At 38.5% G+C, this 19,407-nt stretch overlaps 1 protein-coding gene and 1 long non-coding RNA gene across 2 annotated transcripts; one reads left to right on the plus strand and one right to left on the minus strand.

Annotated features, from left to right (window-relative positions):
• The first annotated feature begins 1,311 nt into the window (after positions 1 to 1,311).
• On the plus strand, positions 1,312 to 12,750 carry LOC146439247 (uncharacterized). The gene is made up of 4 exons (XR_014850714.1): positions 1,312 to 1,650; positions 6,951 to 7,147; positions 8,396 to 8,735; positions 11,735 to 12,750. It is a non-coding gene; the product is annotated as an uncharacterized LOC146439247 (long non-coding RNA).
• An 855-nt stretch (positions 12,751 to 13,605) lies between these two features.
• On the minus strand, positions 13,606 to 18,370 carry NENF (neudesin neurotrophic factor). Its single transcript, XM_085054863.1, has 4 exons — positions 18,122 to 18,370; positions 16,965 to 17,025; positions 15,874 to 15,977; positions 13,606 to 15,289 (listed from the first exon to the last, which is right to left on the minus strand). The coding sequence occupies exons 1-4, from the start codon at positions 18,290 to 18,292 to the stop codon at positions 15,113 to 15,115; spliced, it is 513 nt and encodes a 170-aa protein (XP_084910989.1). The 5' UTR covers positions 18,293 to 18,370; the 3' UTR covers positions 13,606 to 15,112.
• Positions 18,371 to 19,407: the final 1,037 nt, after the last annotated feature.

The following is a 19,407-nucleotide window of genomic DNA, read 5'->3' on the forward strand; positions in this document are numbered from 1 at the left end:
TTTCTTTATCTTGTCTTCAGATTTTTGAGTTTATAAGCACTTTTGTGCTGATTTATATTTCCAAATAAGTAGTATTTTTATATACAATAAATATTTTAGATATGGCAGTAAAGACAGGGAATTTTCAATGACAAATACTGTAGATACTACTAATATATATATATATATATATATGTCTATTAGTGAAGTTAATAATTTGCTTCTCCTTGCTCTTACATAAGATCAAACTACTTAATACTAGCATTTACAACCGATTCTCTGGAATTTTATATCAGTATTAACTGGGAACTCTATTTACTATGCAGATAAAAATAAGTACTACAAATAGAGTTAAGGTTAAAGAAAATATTTGAATAGAAGATAGTAGATGTGAAAAGTACATGCCTGAATGTCAAAGCATTGGAATGAGATCTTGGATTAACACAGACCTTTATAGCTTCGTGGAAGTTAATAGACCTATCCCAATTCACATGTAGGATTCAGAAACAAAAATAATGAAGTTAAGCCTCAGAGATTTATGGGTGAGAATTATGGGTGGGAGAATTATGGGTGGGACTTTGAGAATGCAGTGAGGAAGTATGTAGGTTGCATGAAAAATGTACAGCAGAGATTAAAGTAGTGCTTCTGCCACTGGAATTTTTTTTTCTCTGGTTCTGTATGTGTGATAGTTGGCTCATAAATTTTTTCTTACACACACAGCGTCATGGACTAGCAAAGAAAATAGCTGAGTTTGCCTCTAAGTGGTGCAACCGCTGGAAGTCTCTCTTGCTCCACTTTCAGGGATCAGCCTTTCAGAGTGAAGAGCCTACATCTGGGAAAGATAAATGGGTCACTGTGAGAAGCCAGCTGCTCACTGCTGCCCAGCTGACTGTGATGATGTGACACACCAGCACAACTCTCAACACAAGAGATTGTGAGATATCAGCAAGATTAACAGATGAGAAATGCAGTTTTCTTCCATTATAAGAGCACTTTTTACCCACCCCATTCTCCTCAGTTGTGCTCAGTACCACTGTACTAAACCTGCTGCCAATAACTGAATATTATTTAGGAAAATAAGTTAAAATCAGTAATGTCTTTCTCAATAGCTGCAGTATGTAGAAAAATACTATGCTAGGCTGGATAGTAGAAATGCACCAGGTAAATGTTCTTTTGTCATGCCAGGGGTTTCTGGCCCAAATCAGTTAAGCTGGGAGCAAGTTCATATAAACAAGAACTACATTTCCCTTTTCTGGAAGAGTCTGCACTCTCTGCTTTGTCTTTTCTGGAACAGAATTGAGAGAGGCATACATTCAGAACTTCCAATGAAATCCTGCTTTGGAAAGGTAGGCATTAGGAGGGAATTTTGGTTCCCTGTGCGAGTCAAGGCTACAGGACCAGGTCTTTGTCTTTCTCAGCTGCGGTTTTGAAAAGCAATGGAAATCCTTCTGTATGCACATTATCAACTCTTCTTTTTTTCCAGGCATCAGAAATACATGAATGCAGCAAAACGCTTCAGAAATTCTTTTGAGATTGAGAACCTCAAGGTGTCTGAGTTGTGTAGAATCAAAGAGTTCTGTACTGCTTGATAGCACAGAGCTGTCAGTGGTGTGGAATACAGGGGAGAACAGAGTGATGCCTCAGGCAGTGCTTTCAGAAGGACCCATGAAGGTGAGTGCAGGGAATTTTGTGTTTCAGTGATTTAGCTAGGCTAATACGGGAATTTGGGGTTAGGCAGGTTTGTAATAGAGATCTTTAAGTTTCAAGGTAATGTGATGATAGTTTTTCCCATTCCTCAATTCTCCACACTATTTTCATAAAGTTTCATCTATATATTGTGAAATAGTATGTTTCCTTATATTTGTATTATATGGTTAATTCTTTAAGTTAAAAAACAACTTAGATTACAAATTCTGAATGCTAAAAGTCTGATATATTTCAGAATTTTGCTGGATTTCTTTTCCTCTATATTTTTTCTCAGTATGTATGAGAGAAGTTACATAATTTTGACCTTAGTAGTTGGCCAATATTTGAGCTCCTCTAGTTTATTTATGTCAGAAATGTTTATACAAAGTGATATATCTTTGTGTACATTCTTTGTAATCAAAGCAGGATTAAACCGAGGTCCTGTTTTCCTGACTGTAGCAGGAAAAAAAGACAATAGGAAACAGCTCCTTTGGCAGCAGCCCAAGCCTCTCTTTTCAATCAGGGCTGCACTCAGAAAAAACTCACTCTCATTTTTCTCTCTTTGTGGGCATTCATGATCATTCTACAAAGTGCTTCACTGATCTGGGGTTTTTCTTACCTGTATTTGTAATATTTCTGAGTGGGCCACACAATTTGGTGTTTGCATCCACATGGTTTTCATGGTTTTGCATCCAGGTGGTTTTTTAATTTGCTTGTCTTGGGGCTGGTGCTTGGGAGGCAAATACCTATTTGTCTGCATCTTCTCTTTGCCATAGTTATATTTCAGTTCCATTTTCCTCTCTAGGACTAGAAACCAGTTTCATTCCACTCCATTTTCTGTTGTGTTTCTCTGAGGCCGTTCAGGAAAACAGGCAGGGAAAGAAGTTTTGGTCTCTCTTATCTCAGACAGTGAAATTTAAGGAATATCAAAAGTGTTAACGGTCTAAACTAAGCATTAAATAGGGGAGGTGCTCATTGCCATGTTCTTAAAGTCTGGGGCAGATAAATCTGCATTTCACTATATTAGATATTTAAAGGCCTTTAGTCCATCTGGATTTTAGCTTTGCCAAGCTTGTGTTGAGAAAGATCTTTGCCTAATCCTGACTGTGCATAAAAACAATAATCAGAAGTGGTTATTCAATGCAAGAGCCAGATTGCATGGTTGTTATCTTAGACTGGCAGTGAAACCCCTGGAGAGCTATTTAATTATGTAAATTACCATTAAATTGGAAAATTATGTTTACTTTGAATTTTTGGGGGGATGTTTGGATTTTTTCCCCAGGAAAATCAGAAATAAGCATCATCAAAACATATGGTTTGTTTCTATAGCTTTTAGCTAGATTTTGCAATTTCTTCAGAGTTCATAAGTAGTTATCTTGTACTGTATCTTGCAACAATATTTGTCAAAAGTCCCAGTAGTGTGGATGTCTTAAAATTCTTCAAAAGAAGAAATGAAGGGAAAGGGATAATAATGTACACAGATGTACTGTGAAATACAGAGCTTTGAGGTTCCAAAGTTTTGGGGTTTTTTTGACCAAAAGCCAGTGTCCATTTAATTCTAGAATTGTGGAAGAAAAGTGGATCTGTAATTTTGTTCATAATCAGAGAGGTACTTTTTTGGTGTTTAATCCACATAATGTAAAATATGTAGGTTTTTGAGCAGCGTAGAAAACATGAAAGTTGATAATGTCGGAGGTTTTTGTGGTTCAGGGAAAAGCAGGGGGGACTGGGTTCTAAAATAGTGAAACTCAGCATAGCTCAGTTGGAACGCTGTATTTCTATTGATGTACACTAGTTGAAAATTGGTTTATGATTTCAAGTTGCATAGAAACAAATCAAACAAACAACAACAAAAAAAACCTGTTATGAAAGCATCCATCTAGGAAAACATTCAGGGGAGAAAAATACTGTGAAAACAGCACTTCTTTCTAAATTAAATTTACTATTACATTTAATAAAGTTTCCTAGCAGGGAGTTCCTGGAAAATGTGGACTGAAATGTGAAGCAAACTTCCGTTGCTCTTTTAGCTGCCATGTTGCTATCTTTACAAGAACTAAATTTCTTACTTTATTTTCATTACTTCTAAAGAAGCTTTCTAGAGAAAGAAAAAAAATAAGCTCTATAACTACCTGGAGGAGCATTTGCTGTGATTGTTTTCAAAGGAGCATCTTAAGAGTTTCATGAATATCAAAGTTAATAGGCTCCTAGAAACAAAGGAGATTGCCTGTAGGTGATTTCTGCTTATACAGAAACAGCTACTCTCTGAAATGCAATCTTCTCTAAACTTTCTCTCCAGGCCTGTTGCTTATTACTGCATATTTTGCTGTCCTGTTCCTACTTCCTTTAGCTGTTTTGAATCAACAGTGGGTAGAGCAATACTTATATGAAATATACTTGAGGGTAAAACACGATCTCACAAATTACAGAAAATAAACAATATTAAGTGTAGCTTGTGGCTATAGGCAGGTCAGAAACAGTCTAATGGGAACACACTGGGTTTTGAAAATGCAACAGCTATGCCACATTGTCATAAAGCCCTAGTTATGGCTGGATTTGAAGAAGAGAAAATCTTTCAAAAAGTGGCTTCCAGAAAGAAGTCTGAGAAATAATATCTTTTTCTTGTTTTGAGTTGCTATTTGGTATGCAGTAGGAGATGCTTGTCCTTTATTTTTGCTGTCTTTTTTTTTTCCTCTTGATTTTTATTCTAATTTTAATGGTGTTAAGGCACTTAGCACTATTGATAACTTTTACTAAAAATCATTGTTTTCTGCATAAACAGGATAATATATATATGCCTCATAATGGTCATACTTGGAATAAGAGCACTTTTCTCTCCTTAAAGGTGCAGAAAAATGTTATAATATTACACAACTCACAGAATCATGCTTAGGAAAGGATATGTGCAATATTAAGAGACGGATGAAGGATATGTGCAGTATGATACTAGAAAATTGGGATTTCATAATAGGCTTTGAGTCCTGGTGGGCTTTCTGCTGCCAGAGCCTTAAAGCAGCCTAAAGGCAGTAGAGTTGATTTTACAGAAGGCAGCAAGAGGCTGAAACAAGGGTGAGCAGTGCTGGTTTACAGCATGGGAAGAGCCTGGTGAAAGCTGCTGTCCCCATCCTGCCCACCCCAAGGAAGGGCAGGTGAATTGTGGTTTAGTTCACAATATTGCATCCCCATTTGGGATGCCCATTAGATACAAGTGAAGAGGGCCTAGCTCTGTTCTTCTTTAATGTTCCATGTTTTGGCAATTACATTTTATGTGCAGACAGCTGTTCATCATGTTAGATATTTATATTTCACATTCCTCACGTTTCCTAAATTCTTTGTCGGTGGGGAAAAAACATTCATAAAGTTGTGGTAAATTTCAGAAGTCTGTTATCTGAAGTTTTACCCAGGAGCTTTTATACAAATCTTTATTTTTGAACGTTGACTCTGGAAGTACATTGTTGCTATTAACACCTTTGGGGGTCTGGTTTCCTTTAAAAAATAAATGTATGCCTCCTTAGCAAAGATCATGTTGTAGTCTTGATTGAAGAGTGAGCTCTTAATTCCCTCAACTGCTGTTTGTTGACAAATCCATCCCTGGTTCTCTGTTGTGCAGAGAGTAGGGTAAAATAAGGAAAAACATTTTTTCTCCTTCAGGCAACAAGTAAGCCTCTCCCTCCTTCTGTCCATTCAGCTGCAGTTGAACAAAAACCATCACAGGAACTTCAAAGGAAAAATTTAATCCAATATGTATTTCTTCTGATCACTAGGTACAGTATAAAATAATACTTAATTCCCAACAGTTCACTCTAAAGCATGTGTTTCTTCTTTCCCCACTTCACTAGTCTGAAATAATGAGGCAGGAACCAGCCATGCAGTGAGGCTGGCTCTGGACTTCTCTTACTCTACTGCGGCTGTCAACATCCAAATTTCTATTACTTCTCTCTCTCTTGATTGTTGGGGTTCTTCTCTGCTCTTCCTCTCTTTTTTTTTCTCTGATTCTTCCCTCCTCCTCATGCCACTCTTTCATTTTCTGATTTTCCAACAGCTTTTCAGTTTGCCCCACACTGGCAGGATGGAGACCTACTGTATATTTTGTTCTGCCTGACTGGGGAAGCTGAAACTTAGCATCCTTTGGATTTCTCTAAGTTGCTGTGTGCAATTGAATTGTCTAGAGTGTTAATCATCATTTGATTATTCTGACATTCTTTATGCAAAAATATGTACATTAAAATAATAATGTAATTACGCAATTTGCTTTTAGCATGAATAGATTTCTTCTTAGTGACACTGAAATTATTTGCTATTTCCAATATTTATATATTGTTTTGACAGATATGCAGTGGGCTATGAGTAATTTTAAGGTGGCACAGTTTATTGCATGCAGCTTAAAAGCAAGGATTGTCCCCCTCCCCTTTTACCCCATCACATTTTATTATTAATGGACACATTTGAATTGTCAGCTTTCCCAAAACCTTGGTGTATTGGCTGGAATGATCAGATTAATTGCTTAACCATGTCATCACTAACCAGGAGTACTGAACACCCTCTTGCTCTTGCTTTATTTTCTCCCTAGCAGTTCTTTTGTTTGATTTTTCAATGTTTATCCTGTTAGTTTAAATATAAGAAATGCAAGCCAAAGTGGAAATACAGGCTTCCAGGAGCTGTGTGGGCTAGGAGTAAACTTTTGACTTTGTGTGGAGGCAGGATGCTAAGGCAGCTCAGCTGGCAGGTTAATGGTGATTGTAATGAATATTAAATGACAGAACCAAAACAAAACTCCCAGAGAGACACTTATGCACAAATCTTACATAGCAGCACAACCAGCTCAGACAGCTGGCTCTCTGTAGGCTTTCTTGAAAGAAAACAGTGCTGAGGCATATTAGGGTGATTTTTCTAAACCGGAAAGCCAATTTGTGATGCACTGTTTGAAAGTTAGAGGCCTTAATGATTTATAGCTTGAGGCAAAAATCTGTTTTCTGAAGTAGATAAATAACAGGTGAATTATATCTGTGCTGTCCTCCCTTGGATTAAGTGCTTGAGAATATTTTAGAGTTTTGTGCTGTCTGAAAATGCGTAAACAAATGTGTACAAGCCTTAATGTTAAAGTTCATGCCAACTCTCTGGTGTGCAGGTATAGTCCCACTTTCCCCTCTGAAGTTCCTCTAATCCCTTTTTGTTTTGATTTGGTTTTTTGTTTTAGTTTGGGGTTTTTTTCTCTAAAAAACCCACATTGCAGGGCACAGAATAATAAATTACATTTGGGTTTGTTTCTGTTTTGTGATTTCTCCCAGACAGGGTAAGAACTTGCTATTCACAGAGTTCCTCCTTTGGCTCCTGTGGCATAAAGCTACCTCCAACTACATGGAAAAAATTGCAAAAGAATTAAAATTCAAGAAGCCTGGATTTATTTGAAGTAACACCAACATAGCTCTGGGATGATTCCATTAACAGCACTGCAGTCATGCTGTTTCTAGAAGGATATCTAAAGGTGAGACATCCTCAAGGGCCTAGAGAGTAATCTTTGTTACATTTTAAAGCTGGGAGCAGATTCTTGCACATACCTTCCTTGACTTTTATGGTTATGTAAATTTATACCAACTTAATATGTGGTTCAGTGATTTCCATACTCCAAAAGGAATGAGCTGAAATAACAGAGTAGGTTTCCTCAGATAACTGCAAGTAGGCATGACCCATTTTGTGGTGTTATTCTGAGTATAAAAAGATAAAGTAAATCTAAACTATATTTAGGTGCAATGAGTCAGTCTAAATGAGTTGATGGAAAAAGATAAAAATGAAAGGACAGTCCAGTTAGAGGAAGTTAGGGAGAGTAATGCTTTTATATAAACATTCTACAGAATTCATTTGGCTTTCCAAACTCTGTCTATAAATCAAGAAGTGCTTTCCAGTAGCTCATGGAGACCTCTCAAGTCACATGGTGCTAGCTGTCTTCTTAAACTACTTACTTCAATTCAGTTGAAAACAGAATATATATATATATATATATATATATGCATATTAGAATTTTAAAAGTATTTATGTAAATAATTGATGCAGGTATCCCAGTGATTATTATGTGACTACCAACAGTGTGCACAATGAAAAATACAGGTGGCCAGCAGGTTCCCAGCTGTGAAGAAAACACATTCAGTGAGATAATTTTTCAGCTAGTACCAGGAAAAACCCTGATTTATTTCTGTTGATCTTAAATCAAACAGCCTTGTTGGAGGTTTTTTTTTTAAAGATAACATAAAGCAGATACATTTCAAAGACTTAGACTAGTTTATGTTTATATTTTCATTGTACCATAACAAATTTACATGCACTCCCTCCGACAGGCCTTGCAATAAAACAAGCTACAATATTGTAGAACAATAGTTTGTAACTATTTTCCTGTATATTAAAGCTTCCCACAAATAGGTATTACTTGGATCAACATTGGTAAACCATACTCACGTTGGCTGAAAGATGAAGCATCACAAAGTGATACCTCTTAGGAGTGAGGAAAGTAAAATTAGAGTTCCATAAAGTAGCATTCTTGATACTATAGCCAGCTTGAGGGTCCCACCAGCCCAAATGTCCAGCCAACATTCGTCAAAAGGCTGAAAGTCAAAACAGGGATAAAAGACAAAAGGAATTCAAGGTAAACACCAGCTCGTTTAACAGCTAGGAAACCTATCATGAAGGATGCCAAAGTTGTAGTGGAGCTGAGAATTGTAACTTCATTTCTGTGTCCCAGGTTACCTTTTCGTCAGCAAAACTCCAGCCTTCTTTCTTCAGCTGGATTGGGCATCATTTAAAGACAAACTGGGAAAAATTGATAAGTTATGGACTGAATAGCAGCAGTATGATTTTCCATGAATCCAGGCACCTGCAAGGTATCAAAATCAAAGGCATAATATTTTTAGAAAACAAGAATGAGGTTGTCAAGCAAGGAGCCAGCAGTCACAAACTGTTTAATTCATGCTGACTTCCCAAGAACTGTATCCAAGGAGGATGTCATACTTTTCTGTTCTCAAGTTCAGCCTTATCTCTGAGTGCATCAGCAAGTTTCACCTCTTCTGAAACACTACTCTCCTGTGAGTTATTTATAATCTCCTGCTGCTTCTTCTAAGCAGAGTTTCACTCCCCTTCCCTCCCTCTGCCTCACATTGCTGTATTCCACTGATACACTGCTGCTTCACATATAAACCTTTCAGCAGCCTGTTTTCTTCCAGCTGCAAGACATGCTAAACTCAAAGGAGACCATTCAGAGGAATGGGAAGGAATTTAGGGACAATGTTAGTATTTAATGTGTAGAATCATAGAGGCTTAGCACATACCAAACATCCCTGCTAAGCTCATGTTCTTCAAATCCTTTAAAGTTCACTAAAATGAATAGCTTGGTCTTTTGCACACATTAATACTGAGAGTTTTTCAGATATCCCTACACGCTCATTTCTGCCTATCATTTTTGTTGTTTCAGGGTATTTGTGACCTGTTCAGTTTAAGAAATACATTTAATATAACATGTTTTAAAAGACCATAAGATTGTTGGCTTTGTCTAAATTGCCAGATCTGTCTGTTGTGTACCTCAGGTGCATATTTGCCTTTCTGTAACATGAAAATACCTCACAAATGCCTTGTCACAAAGTCCTACTGCCCTATTCATAAAAAATACTGCATAACTATTAAAAAGTACAGAGCACAGTTAAACAATAAATAAGGAAAGAGCCATTAAATGCCTGAGGCACTTCCAAGACATGTTACCTAAGAATACAATCTCAATTTAAACATGTAATCCCTTTGATTACCACTTTTGCCTTGAGTATACTTAGGTGTCATGCACAGTTCAGCAGTTAAGAATGAATACTTTGCTTTTGTGTGAGGCAGCATTTATTGTTATTATAAAGTTTTTAGGAGTTTTGCTTAAAAATAAAAATTAATAATGGGATAAATGTAATGAATAATTTTGAGTTTACCTGGACTTTATTGGTGATCACTACTAAAACAGCACTCCAGTGTAAAATAAAGGCTATGTAGCCACAGCCCCCAACAAGGCAAATAACCTTCCTTGGATACTTTTGATCTGCCATGGCTATTTTGAACCAGTTATCAGTTTAATCTATAAAGCTACCCTTTAGGCAGTGAATTGCTTGGTAACTAAGTTCTGTGTATCCAACACAAATGATTTTAGAATCCCTGCAAAGCAGCACAGAACAAGGTCACAAGGAAGTTTTCAGTCATCATCTGTCTGCCCAAACTGGCTGAAACAAGTGCTAACTTTAAGGGATTCTTTTTCTGACAAAGATTTTGTTGTTTACAAAGAAGGGTGAAAGGCTCTAAGTTTCAGCTCTACATTCAGACATTCCTACTAGCTTAGGCCTGGTTTGATTCAGTGTCTGGGTTTGATTCCTTGTACTCCACTATCTGTGTTGTTGTAACCTTTAAAGCCCCAGGAGATACACCAAGAAGTGGATTAAAATTTTCACAATGCAAGGGTTAGATTCAAGTCTCTGCCTTATCTGCTGCCTTTGCACAGCATTGGAAAACTTCCAGCAAAATCAGGAAGGTAAAATATAGACACTGGGATCACTGATTTCTTTTCTTTCTTCAGAGAGATTTCTTCAAGTAGAAGGAAAATTAGATCATATTTTGATTTTTCTTGGCTGGCTGATGTCCAAGATGGCTTGCACCCTGTTTCTTCTAAACTTTTCACTTCTCAGAAGGACGGTATCTCATGTCAGAATGATAAAGGATCATGTCAAGAAGTACTGCAGAACACTGTAATCTTAACATTCATTAACAGTACAGAATTTCTGATGACAACAGCTACAAATAACTTACAGGAAACAGTAATAGAAATTGTTTATTTAAGAGTACTTCCTGTGGCTCTGCAGTTCATCCAGGTGCAAAAGCTCTATTTTTCACAGAGCATTAATCTGTTTCACTTAGTTTGGATTTCTCATCAACAGATTACCCAAGCCAAGATCTAAGCATAAACTTTGTACACAAGTAAATCAGGACTCACACTTTCTACTGAACAGAAAGAAAAAACCTAAACCAGAAGCTGTTATGTGACACCAACAGATGGATAAGGTTACTAGTTTGCATTGTTATCACTGACCATATCTGACAGAAGCAAAAATAGGAAGCACTGTTATCAGATCTGCTCTGCCAAATCTACTTTGCCAGTGTAAATTGTCCCAGTAGTTTCAGATAAATTCTCATTTCCCACCTATTCTTCTAGGTTAGGGGGTTTTTTTTTGGACATGCCAAGGTCATGCTAAAAGTACTCTATGCTATTAGAGTACTTTTAGCAGTGATGCCCACATATCATACACCTAGTTCTTTGAGACTCTGACTGAATAGAGTGGGGGAAAAAATCACCTTTTGGTAAGCACTGATTTTTCTGCCAAAGCAGACAGATAGATTGTACATTATAATTGTCTGAACTGGCATTCACAGACAGAGCTCTGAGTAAAGTGCAACAAATCTAGAAGTTTAGTGATTTTTTTGTTTGCTTGAAAGCATTCACAGACAAGGACTAGTTTCTTTGAAAACTGTATACCATGTAAATAGCTTTCAGGTTATAGGTTAATGTGCATTTATATAAATATTACTTATGGAGCATGGATTTGTCATATAAATTGCATAGTTTGTATATTTTTTTCCTGTATGGATAGGAAAACATTAGGCAAAGGCATAAATGTATGATGGGTAACAAAGTGTGATGATTGTTATCAGTTACGACAGTTCTGGGATTTCAAGATATCCAGTGTTCATCTGAAAATATGCAAATACTAATCAGAGCTGCTTAGCACATCTTCCTGATGTGCAGCTGAATCCTTCTGAATGGCAGCTTTTTCACTCACAAAAGTAGTCAGATGTTTTTTGACTTTTTTTCCTTTCACTTCAACCAGATCAGCTGAAAAATTTGCATTGGGCTTCCTATGTGAAACTTTCCACATCTCTTCAATTTTCTCTTAAGCAAATGCAAATTACATTGAGCCCATTTCAGATTAATACATTTATCTATAAAAGAGACAGAATACATATGTAAAAGTAATTTAAAGCTTTTTTTTTTCTTTTTCTACAGGTTCCTGGGAATCTTGCAAGGGAAAACTGCAGCAATTTAATGCCTTTCCAAACTATCATTAGTTGAATATATTGCCTGATGGTGAGTTTGAAGCAAAAGGAGGTGATTAACAAACTGTGTTGAGGCTTCTCCCATTCCAAACTACCATCCTCAAACAGATAAGAACCCTCTTTCAATTTTTACTGAAACATGGAAATCTGGCATGCCTGACAAGTGCAGTCTGAAATGTGATCCCATGTGGATTCCTACACTGATGATGTGATGAATTCACAGCCAGTGGTATCATCAGACCACAAAGTTAGTAGCCTAGGCTGCAGTTTTCAAAGAAACACAAGGCCTTTTCTGCAGAAAAAAACTAACACAAAAACTGATTTGTTTAACTCAATGAAAGACTCATATTTTGGCAAAGAGCTACAAAAAGAATGGTGTCCATATACACATTAGAGATAGAAGAGAAATAACTATGTCTAATCCCAAATTCTTGGGAAAATCTCAGCTGCTCAATCTGCAGGATTCAGAGTCCCTGCATTCTGGCATGTGGTCTCGTTTGGATTAGGATGTAATAACTAATAACGCATTCTTGGTAGGGTTTCTCTTCACTGCAATCTTTACAACTGCAAAAAATAAAGATAATACTTTGATTTGCATTTCATAACCCCTTTATTGAATTTTTGTTGCTTATACTAGTAGTCCTAATGCTTCAGTTGTTAATAAGAGAAGTCCTTCTCAAAGTAGGGACGATAGAATCAATCCTGTCACAATAAGAATGACATTTGCAAAGTTATCTGGAAGCAGCAAGCAAATTGAAAAAAAATTCCACACTCTCCACAGGAGGTGTGGAGTAGGAGTGCTACAATAGGGCTTTGCACAGCTTGCTTGTTTTGAGTGCAATTTATAGATCGTGAAGGCACCTGTTTTACTGGAATAATACAGAGGTCAGGGAATGCAGCTGCCTGAACAAAACAGCCATAGCAGACAGTTTGCTTTCAAGCAAAATAAATTTCAGACCGTTGGCAAGTCAAACAACCTTAGACAATAAAAAAATGTTGTTGAATTAGCACTAAAAGAAATTCTGTGGTACTCTGAATGCATTTTTAAAAAGGAGTCAGTGAAAATGTGTTAAGGATATGTCCACTTATTATTGTAACACTGAGTGGGAACCCCAAGTGAAATGGCCTAGGAAGTGATTAAATATGAAACTTTCAGTTTCCAAAAAGGAAATGTTTTGCATTCTAAAGTGCACTCAGTTGGGATAACCTTGTCTTTAATGACAAAAAGAAAGGACTAAAGCATTTCCCTCAGAGACATGAGTGAGGGTAGGTTGTATTTGCAAGAATCTTGCATTACAAAGTTGGGTTTTATATCACCATTTCCCATTGCAACAGGAGCATTTCCTCACTGAAAAGAACTCAAAATTTAGTACAAGTAGAAGCTGAGTTACCTGCTTTAACATTAAAAAGGTGACTTCATAGAGAGAAGAGGAAAAGCAGGGAGAGAGCAGGAACACTGAGCCACTCAGCAGGGATGAGCTGCAGTTGAGCTACCATGTTTTGGAAATGCAGCTGGATATGATGATCCCAGATGAAGCAAAGACTATTGCAGTAATCACAGCAGCACAACTACTGAAGCTGCCCCATCAGGGAGCATGAAAGGAAAGGAAGAGAAGGGCAAAAAAACCAGCAGGCATTGGAAAATTATTTGTGAAATGCTGGCAAACAACCAAAAACCATTACCACCAAACCCACATGCATTTCTATAAAGACAACAGATACCATCAAGGAGCAAACTACCAGCTGCTGTTGGTCTCTAATCAAAAGGTCAGCAGTAATAATAATAAATAATAACACAAAAATAATTATCTGAAGCAATAGTAATTTCTTAGATGCTGATTTATTTCTTTTACCTAGAGCACCATCCAACAGCAGCAGTGGGACCATGGAGTCCCTCTTGCAAATGAAGTGGTCTCATGGTAAGACACAAACCAAGTGTAGAACAAAATCTGTCACATTGTGAAAGGATGGGCAGATACATAGAAACAGCTTTTCTAGTTATTCAAGTGACAGTTAGCTGTCCCCTGCAAACTAGAAGGTTTAATCTAATAAAATCTAATAAAATCTTCTCTTCAAAGAAAATTGCCAAAATGCTAAAGAAATAGAATAACAATACAGAATTGTATTTTTATTATATCTGTCTTATTAGTACAGAATTGGGAGCAGCTGCTTTGTTTTTCCCATATAAATTCAAATGGTCACAGTGGCAGATAAATCAGTCTACAGGGCAATTCACATTCTACTTAAGTTAGTGAAAGTCAGTGGTTAGCAGCAATTTAAACAGCTCAGGCTTTGACAGTCCTCTTGTTGCTGAAAGACTGCCAGGGAACCACCATAAAGAGGTCTGCTTTCAGCCTACAGGACCTTCAGTTTTATAACAGGCTAAGAGGAACTGCATGCTCACTGCATGCTTCATTAAAACAGCAGTGATGAAGCCAGAGTAAGAAAAAAGTAAGTGACATAAAAAATAAGAGCTGAAATTGTTAATATAAAAATGCTAACAATATCCACAGCACACTAAACTGTGATAATAAACTTGTGCTGTAAGAGTATGTGCAAATAGTGGGCTATGATTTCCTCTTTTTGTCAGAGAAAGTTAGAAGGAAGCTAGAAAAAAATCATCTTAATCTAATATAGGTGACATCTTTGATAATTATTTTTAAAAATTGATGTGTTATTTATCCAAAACTAACATAGGAGTCTTATTTAAAATGTCACAGTAGTTCTCATGGGGGAAAAAAAGATTCATTTTTCTCACTTTACAGCTGTAGGCTTTGCACAAATACTCCACAGTAAGTGCATTTTAAGAGACTGAGTGTCCTTATATCCAGTATTCTCAAACCTATCAAATATTAAGCCCATAATGCTTTTAAAAATGTAAGCCTCTATTGTACCTGTTTGTACTTCTGATACCTACACTCACATGAAACACAGAGAATTTATGTTAGCTTGTCAAAAAAGTGCATTACACTTTTCCAAAGAGTGGCAAACAACTTGGGACTTACAAAAAGACCAGTCGTGTTTCAATTATTAAAAAATTCCTTCTCTCTTCTAAGGAATGTAATTTTACATTATACACTTCCTAACAGAGAAATCCAGGCAGAAAGAACTTGCAGGTTAAATAATTCCCATAATTCCCACCAAACAGCCCAAGTGTATGACACTGCCACAGATCTGTTTCCTTCCTCTAAACTGTGTACACACAGATATATTTTCTGAGCAGAAAACTGACTCATTATAGCTAGTTGTTGTAATGAACTCCACAACACAGGGAATTCTTTTAATGTTGTGCCCCTCCCCAGGCATTCTCTAGGTACAAAAATGTTCCTCAAAACTCATCTTTAATGCTGAAATGGGGCTGATCTTCAGGTTTAAAGTCCAGATTGGGGCTGCCATCCTCATTCAGAATTCTCCGAGAAGTATAGCCAACAATTGGGTATTTGGCCTTGTAAACATTATTGAAGATGTCATCCAGGGACTTCAGTTCCTCTTCTGTGAGTCCTGTCTAAAGGAAATAAGGAAATGAAAGTCCTGCCTCAAAGAAATAAAAATAGAGGTATTTACATTGGTTTTTTTTCATGATTACTATAAACCTTAAGGTCAGCTTTTAGGTTTACATTGCAGAGCATGATGAACAAAATTGATAGTACAGCCTGTAATTTTTTTCTTTCCATCCAAATTCAGCCTTGACAAATTTTGCTATATTCAGGTCAAACAGGCAACAACCCATTGCCAAAGCTAGCATCCACTGCCATGTCAGTGACATAGGATACATCAAACCAATTGACAAAGAAAGGGATTTACTGTCTCTGTGAGCATCTTTTTAAACAGCAGGTGATTTCCCTTTTACATACATACAGAAGTTGTATTGATTCCACAAATTAAAAACTTTCTTCTTAAAGGCTTTTAGCACCTCTCATGAGCACTAAATAGATACCCATTTTATGTATTTAAAGAGTACTACTACATTTTGGTTTAAATATGTGAATCAACTTCTATAAATACAGGTAATTTAAAATCATCATTTACTGTCTTGTATAATAATAATAATTTGCAAAATGGAATTAAACTGATGGCCCATTTTCTTACTGTGTCATGTGTAAGATCTGCTGGATCCAGAGACATCTTTGCAACTCCTCTTGTTGAGTCTTTTCCAACCAAAGCATTGTATGGGGCTCCTTTTCCATAAAATTCTGTCAGATTTAAAAAGAAAAAATAATCCAGTGATGATTTGACCATGTACAGGGTATGTTCAACTTCTACCCTTCACCAGCCTGTTCCATGTCAGTGAACTGAAAACAACAACCCAAGTCTAAGACTCTTCTTTCCAGAACTGACTTTGGATTAAATACTTTTTGATAATATATCCTAGTCTAAAAAAAAAAAACAAACCACCAACCAAAACCAGCAAAACCAAACAAAAAACAGGGTGTGCTTATACAGCTGTTGAACTTTCTACACTGCAGTCTTAAAATTTTCTTATTTTTTAGGGAGCTGTGCTTTACATTCTTATGAGATGTTTGTAGACTCCAGAATTTGCAGTGGCAAGCCTTGTCTAGCTTGGGATTTGAAGATCAGCCAACGTGTATGCCCAGAGAACCTGCATTAACAAGGTTAGTACAAACAAAAATCGAGCCATTAGTTTACTTCTGATGACATCAAGGGAAGTGTCTAAGATCCTCATGGTCCCTTCAACCTTTTTAAAGCAAATCTGGATTAAGTTGCAGGAGTTCAAATCAAAACATTTGTAGTTCTTAGGGGAAATACAAACAGCAAGGGGTGTGAACACCAGCACAAGAAAAGATGCGGCTGCAGCAGTGTTGATATTGCACAGTGCCATATGGGTACATCCAAGTTAGCTTTGATCTGCTCAGTTCGTGTACCCAGGGCAATAAAATGCTATAGCAGCAGCTTCCATGTGGCCTGGCAAGGACTCAGGGGTCTGGGCAGTTTTCTTCCGTGTTTCCTGTGTTTCTGTTGCCCAATCTCCCTGGACAGTGCTAGCTTGTCTGTCAACACGTAGACAAAACCTTAGTAGGGCACTTTTTAAAAACAGGATAAATTGTATTCTTTTTGTTGCAATTGAACTCCAGGCTTCCAATACATTGGGAACAGTTAAAAACAAATGACTGAGTAGTAACATGAAAACAAAGTAGACAGCAGAGGAGAAGCCCACTAACCTTTTCCAGAGGTGACATCAAACACTACTCCCTTCACCGCCAGGTAGATGGGCTGTCCTTCCTAGATAGAAAGCCATCAATGCATCCTCAGCATTTAAGCATAGGCAAAAGGCGGTCAGTTTCAGCTGTGAAACCCACAAGCTCTCAGGACACAAATTCTCTGTTGTTTACTCTTGTTATACCAGCACACATGTTCCCTCTCTTGACATTTCTTGCTTGTGCTTTAAACTGTCCCCGATACTTTTTGAAGATTGAACCATATGCAATAAGAGAATCCTTTTAATATAAACCACAACCACAGAAGATGTGTCCCTCTTGCAAGTCAGCTCTTGGCTGCACACTAGTCTGCTTGAAGATTATCAACTGCGTCTTTCTAGTCCTAATGCAGATGGATATTGCCCAAAATAAAAGGGTGTGTAGCCAACAGCATTATTTGATTAAGAAACAAAGATAAATACATAAACACACGTAAATCTCATCTGCTGACATCTGTTTTGCTTAATAAGCCAGTGCTTCTGCTTTGTGTTTTGTACATAAGATGTAATTTTAGTCAGACATTGGTTAGCCTCTTTCAAGTATCTAGAGACGACCATGAGAAGGTCAGACAGCGTTTCAAAAGAGAAGCAGATGTGTATCAATAAGGGACTTGATAGTTTTGAATCTAAAGTTCTGCTGGGGCTTCTGAATCACAGGAAGTGAAACACTCCTAAGTTAAAACTGTCTGTTATTCTGATAATCTTGTTTAAAAAAAAAAAAAACCAAAAAGGGGGTGGGGGGGGTTAAGTATAGGGTTAATGAATTACTGAGAGAAAATTAATTTTGGCTCCAACTCGTGGTAATCTGAAATTCCCTGGCAGGCAGCGAGTAAAATGGGCACATGGCACCTAATGATCTAATTGTATGTGTGCAGCACCAAGCCCGGCAGCTGCCAGCCGGACCGAGGAGCAGAGGCTGGAGCACAGGGTGCCTGCGAACGTCTCACGAACTGCTGCCTAGAAAGCGAGCGATGCCCAGAAGGACAGGGAGGGGAGGGAGCCAGCAAGGGAGCAGCGCTAAAAGCCGAGTTTCCCGGCGCTTGCAGGGCACCGAGCGCCAGGGAAGGAGGCAGCGCTGGGCCCGGCCCGGCCTGGGCGCGGAGCAGCGGCCCCCGGCCCTACCTGCTGCCCGTCGTATCTGGCCAGCTCGGGCTCGGTGAAGAGCCGTACGGGGGCCTCGGCCGGCGGCCTGAAGCGCAGCTCCGGCTCGGCGCTGGTGCCCGGCAGGAGCAGCAGGAGCAGCAGGAATGGCTGCGGGAATGGCAGCGAGCTGCGGGCCGCGGCGCCCGCCATGCCGCGGAGCGCGCAACGCTCCCCGCCAGAGGCTCCGGGGCAGGGCGGCGGGATGGGGCTGGAGCTACAGGAACACGTGTGGAGAGCGCCACAGGAACAGCCACAGGAACAGCCACAGGAACAGCCACAGGAATAGCCACACTGCCTGCCGAGCGCTGAGGGGGATGGGGAGCTTAGCCTGGGGGAAAGGAGGCTCGGGGGAGCCTTTTCGCGTCCCACCGCTGCTTGAAGGAGGCCGGAGTGAAGTGGGTCGGCCTCTTCTCACGGTAACAATCCGTAGAGGAAATAGCCTCAGGCTGTGCCGGGAGAGGTTTGGATTGGATATCAGGAAGAACTTTTTCACGGAAAGGGTTGTCAAGCCCCGGGCAGTGATGGAGTCACCATCCCCGGAGGTATTCAGAAGAAGCGTGGATGTGGCACTAAAGGATGGTTTAGTGATGGACCTGGCAGTGCTGGGTTAGTAGGTGGACTCGATGGGCTGAGAGGTCGTTTCCAACCTAAACGGTTCTGTGATTCTCTTCCATGCGGGATGCACAGCCGGCTCCATATCATACTATCTAATAATAAAAGACTTCTCAATTTTCCTCCTTTTCCCCCTCTTGAAGTTTCTCTTCTAGCTGTTTTCAATGTTTGTTGACAAAACCAGCACACACAGTGCAGGCTTCGTCTTTATAACTTTAAAAATCCAGGCATTTTTAGTCTAAGAATGGAGAGAATAAATAGGAAATTTCAGATTACATGTTTTCCCCATGATATAAATACAACACGGGGGAACATTCAGGACTGGCAGAAGAATAAGCTTGAGGTTTATAATTCCATGAAGAATTATAAAAATTAGAAACCTTTTACAGATCTGTACAGTTTACAGATACGTATATCACATCCTTCACTGCAGTGCTGACAAGTGAGGATCTGAAGGGTTTAAAGCCTGAATGTTTGATCCTGTGGCACCCAGTCTTCCTGACTACAGTGCTGTAATTCAAATGTCTAATAGGATTGTTATTGTCGAAGGACTTCAAACCTTGGTTATTAACCAAGTAGGTGTGGGCCTTAGAGGGAAACGATCTGCTCAGCAGGGGCTCCCTTTCTCAATGCAAAAAATGTTGCACATGCTC

This window comes from Lichenostomus cassidix, chromosome 3 (assembly GCF_008360975.1).
Source record: "Lichenostomus cassidix isolate B80296 chromosome 3, HeHo_3.0, whole genome shotgun sequence".
NCBI lineage: Eukaryota > Metazoa > Chordata > Aves > Passeriformes > Meliphagidae > Lichenostomus > Lichenostomus cassidix.

Coding starts and splice junctions, on each gene's coding strand:
- NENF (XM_085054863.1), bottom strand. CDS start 18,292: ATGGCGGGCGCCGCGGCCCGCAGCTCGCTGCCATTCCCGCAGCCATTC. Junction 17,026..18,121: donor CCAGATACGACGGGCAGCAG/GTAGGGCCGGGG, acceptor CTTTCTATCTAG/GAAGGACAGCCCATCTACCT. Junction 15,290..15,873: donor CAGATCTTACACATGACACA/GTAAGAAAATGG, acceptor TATTTCCTTTAG/ACAGGACTCACAGAAGAGGA.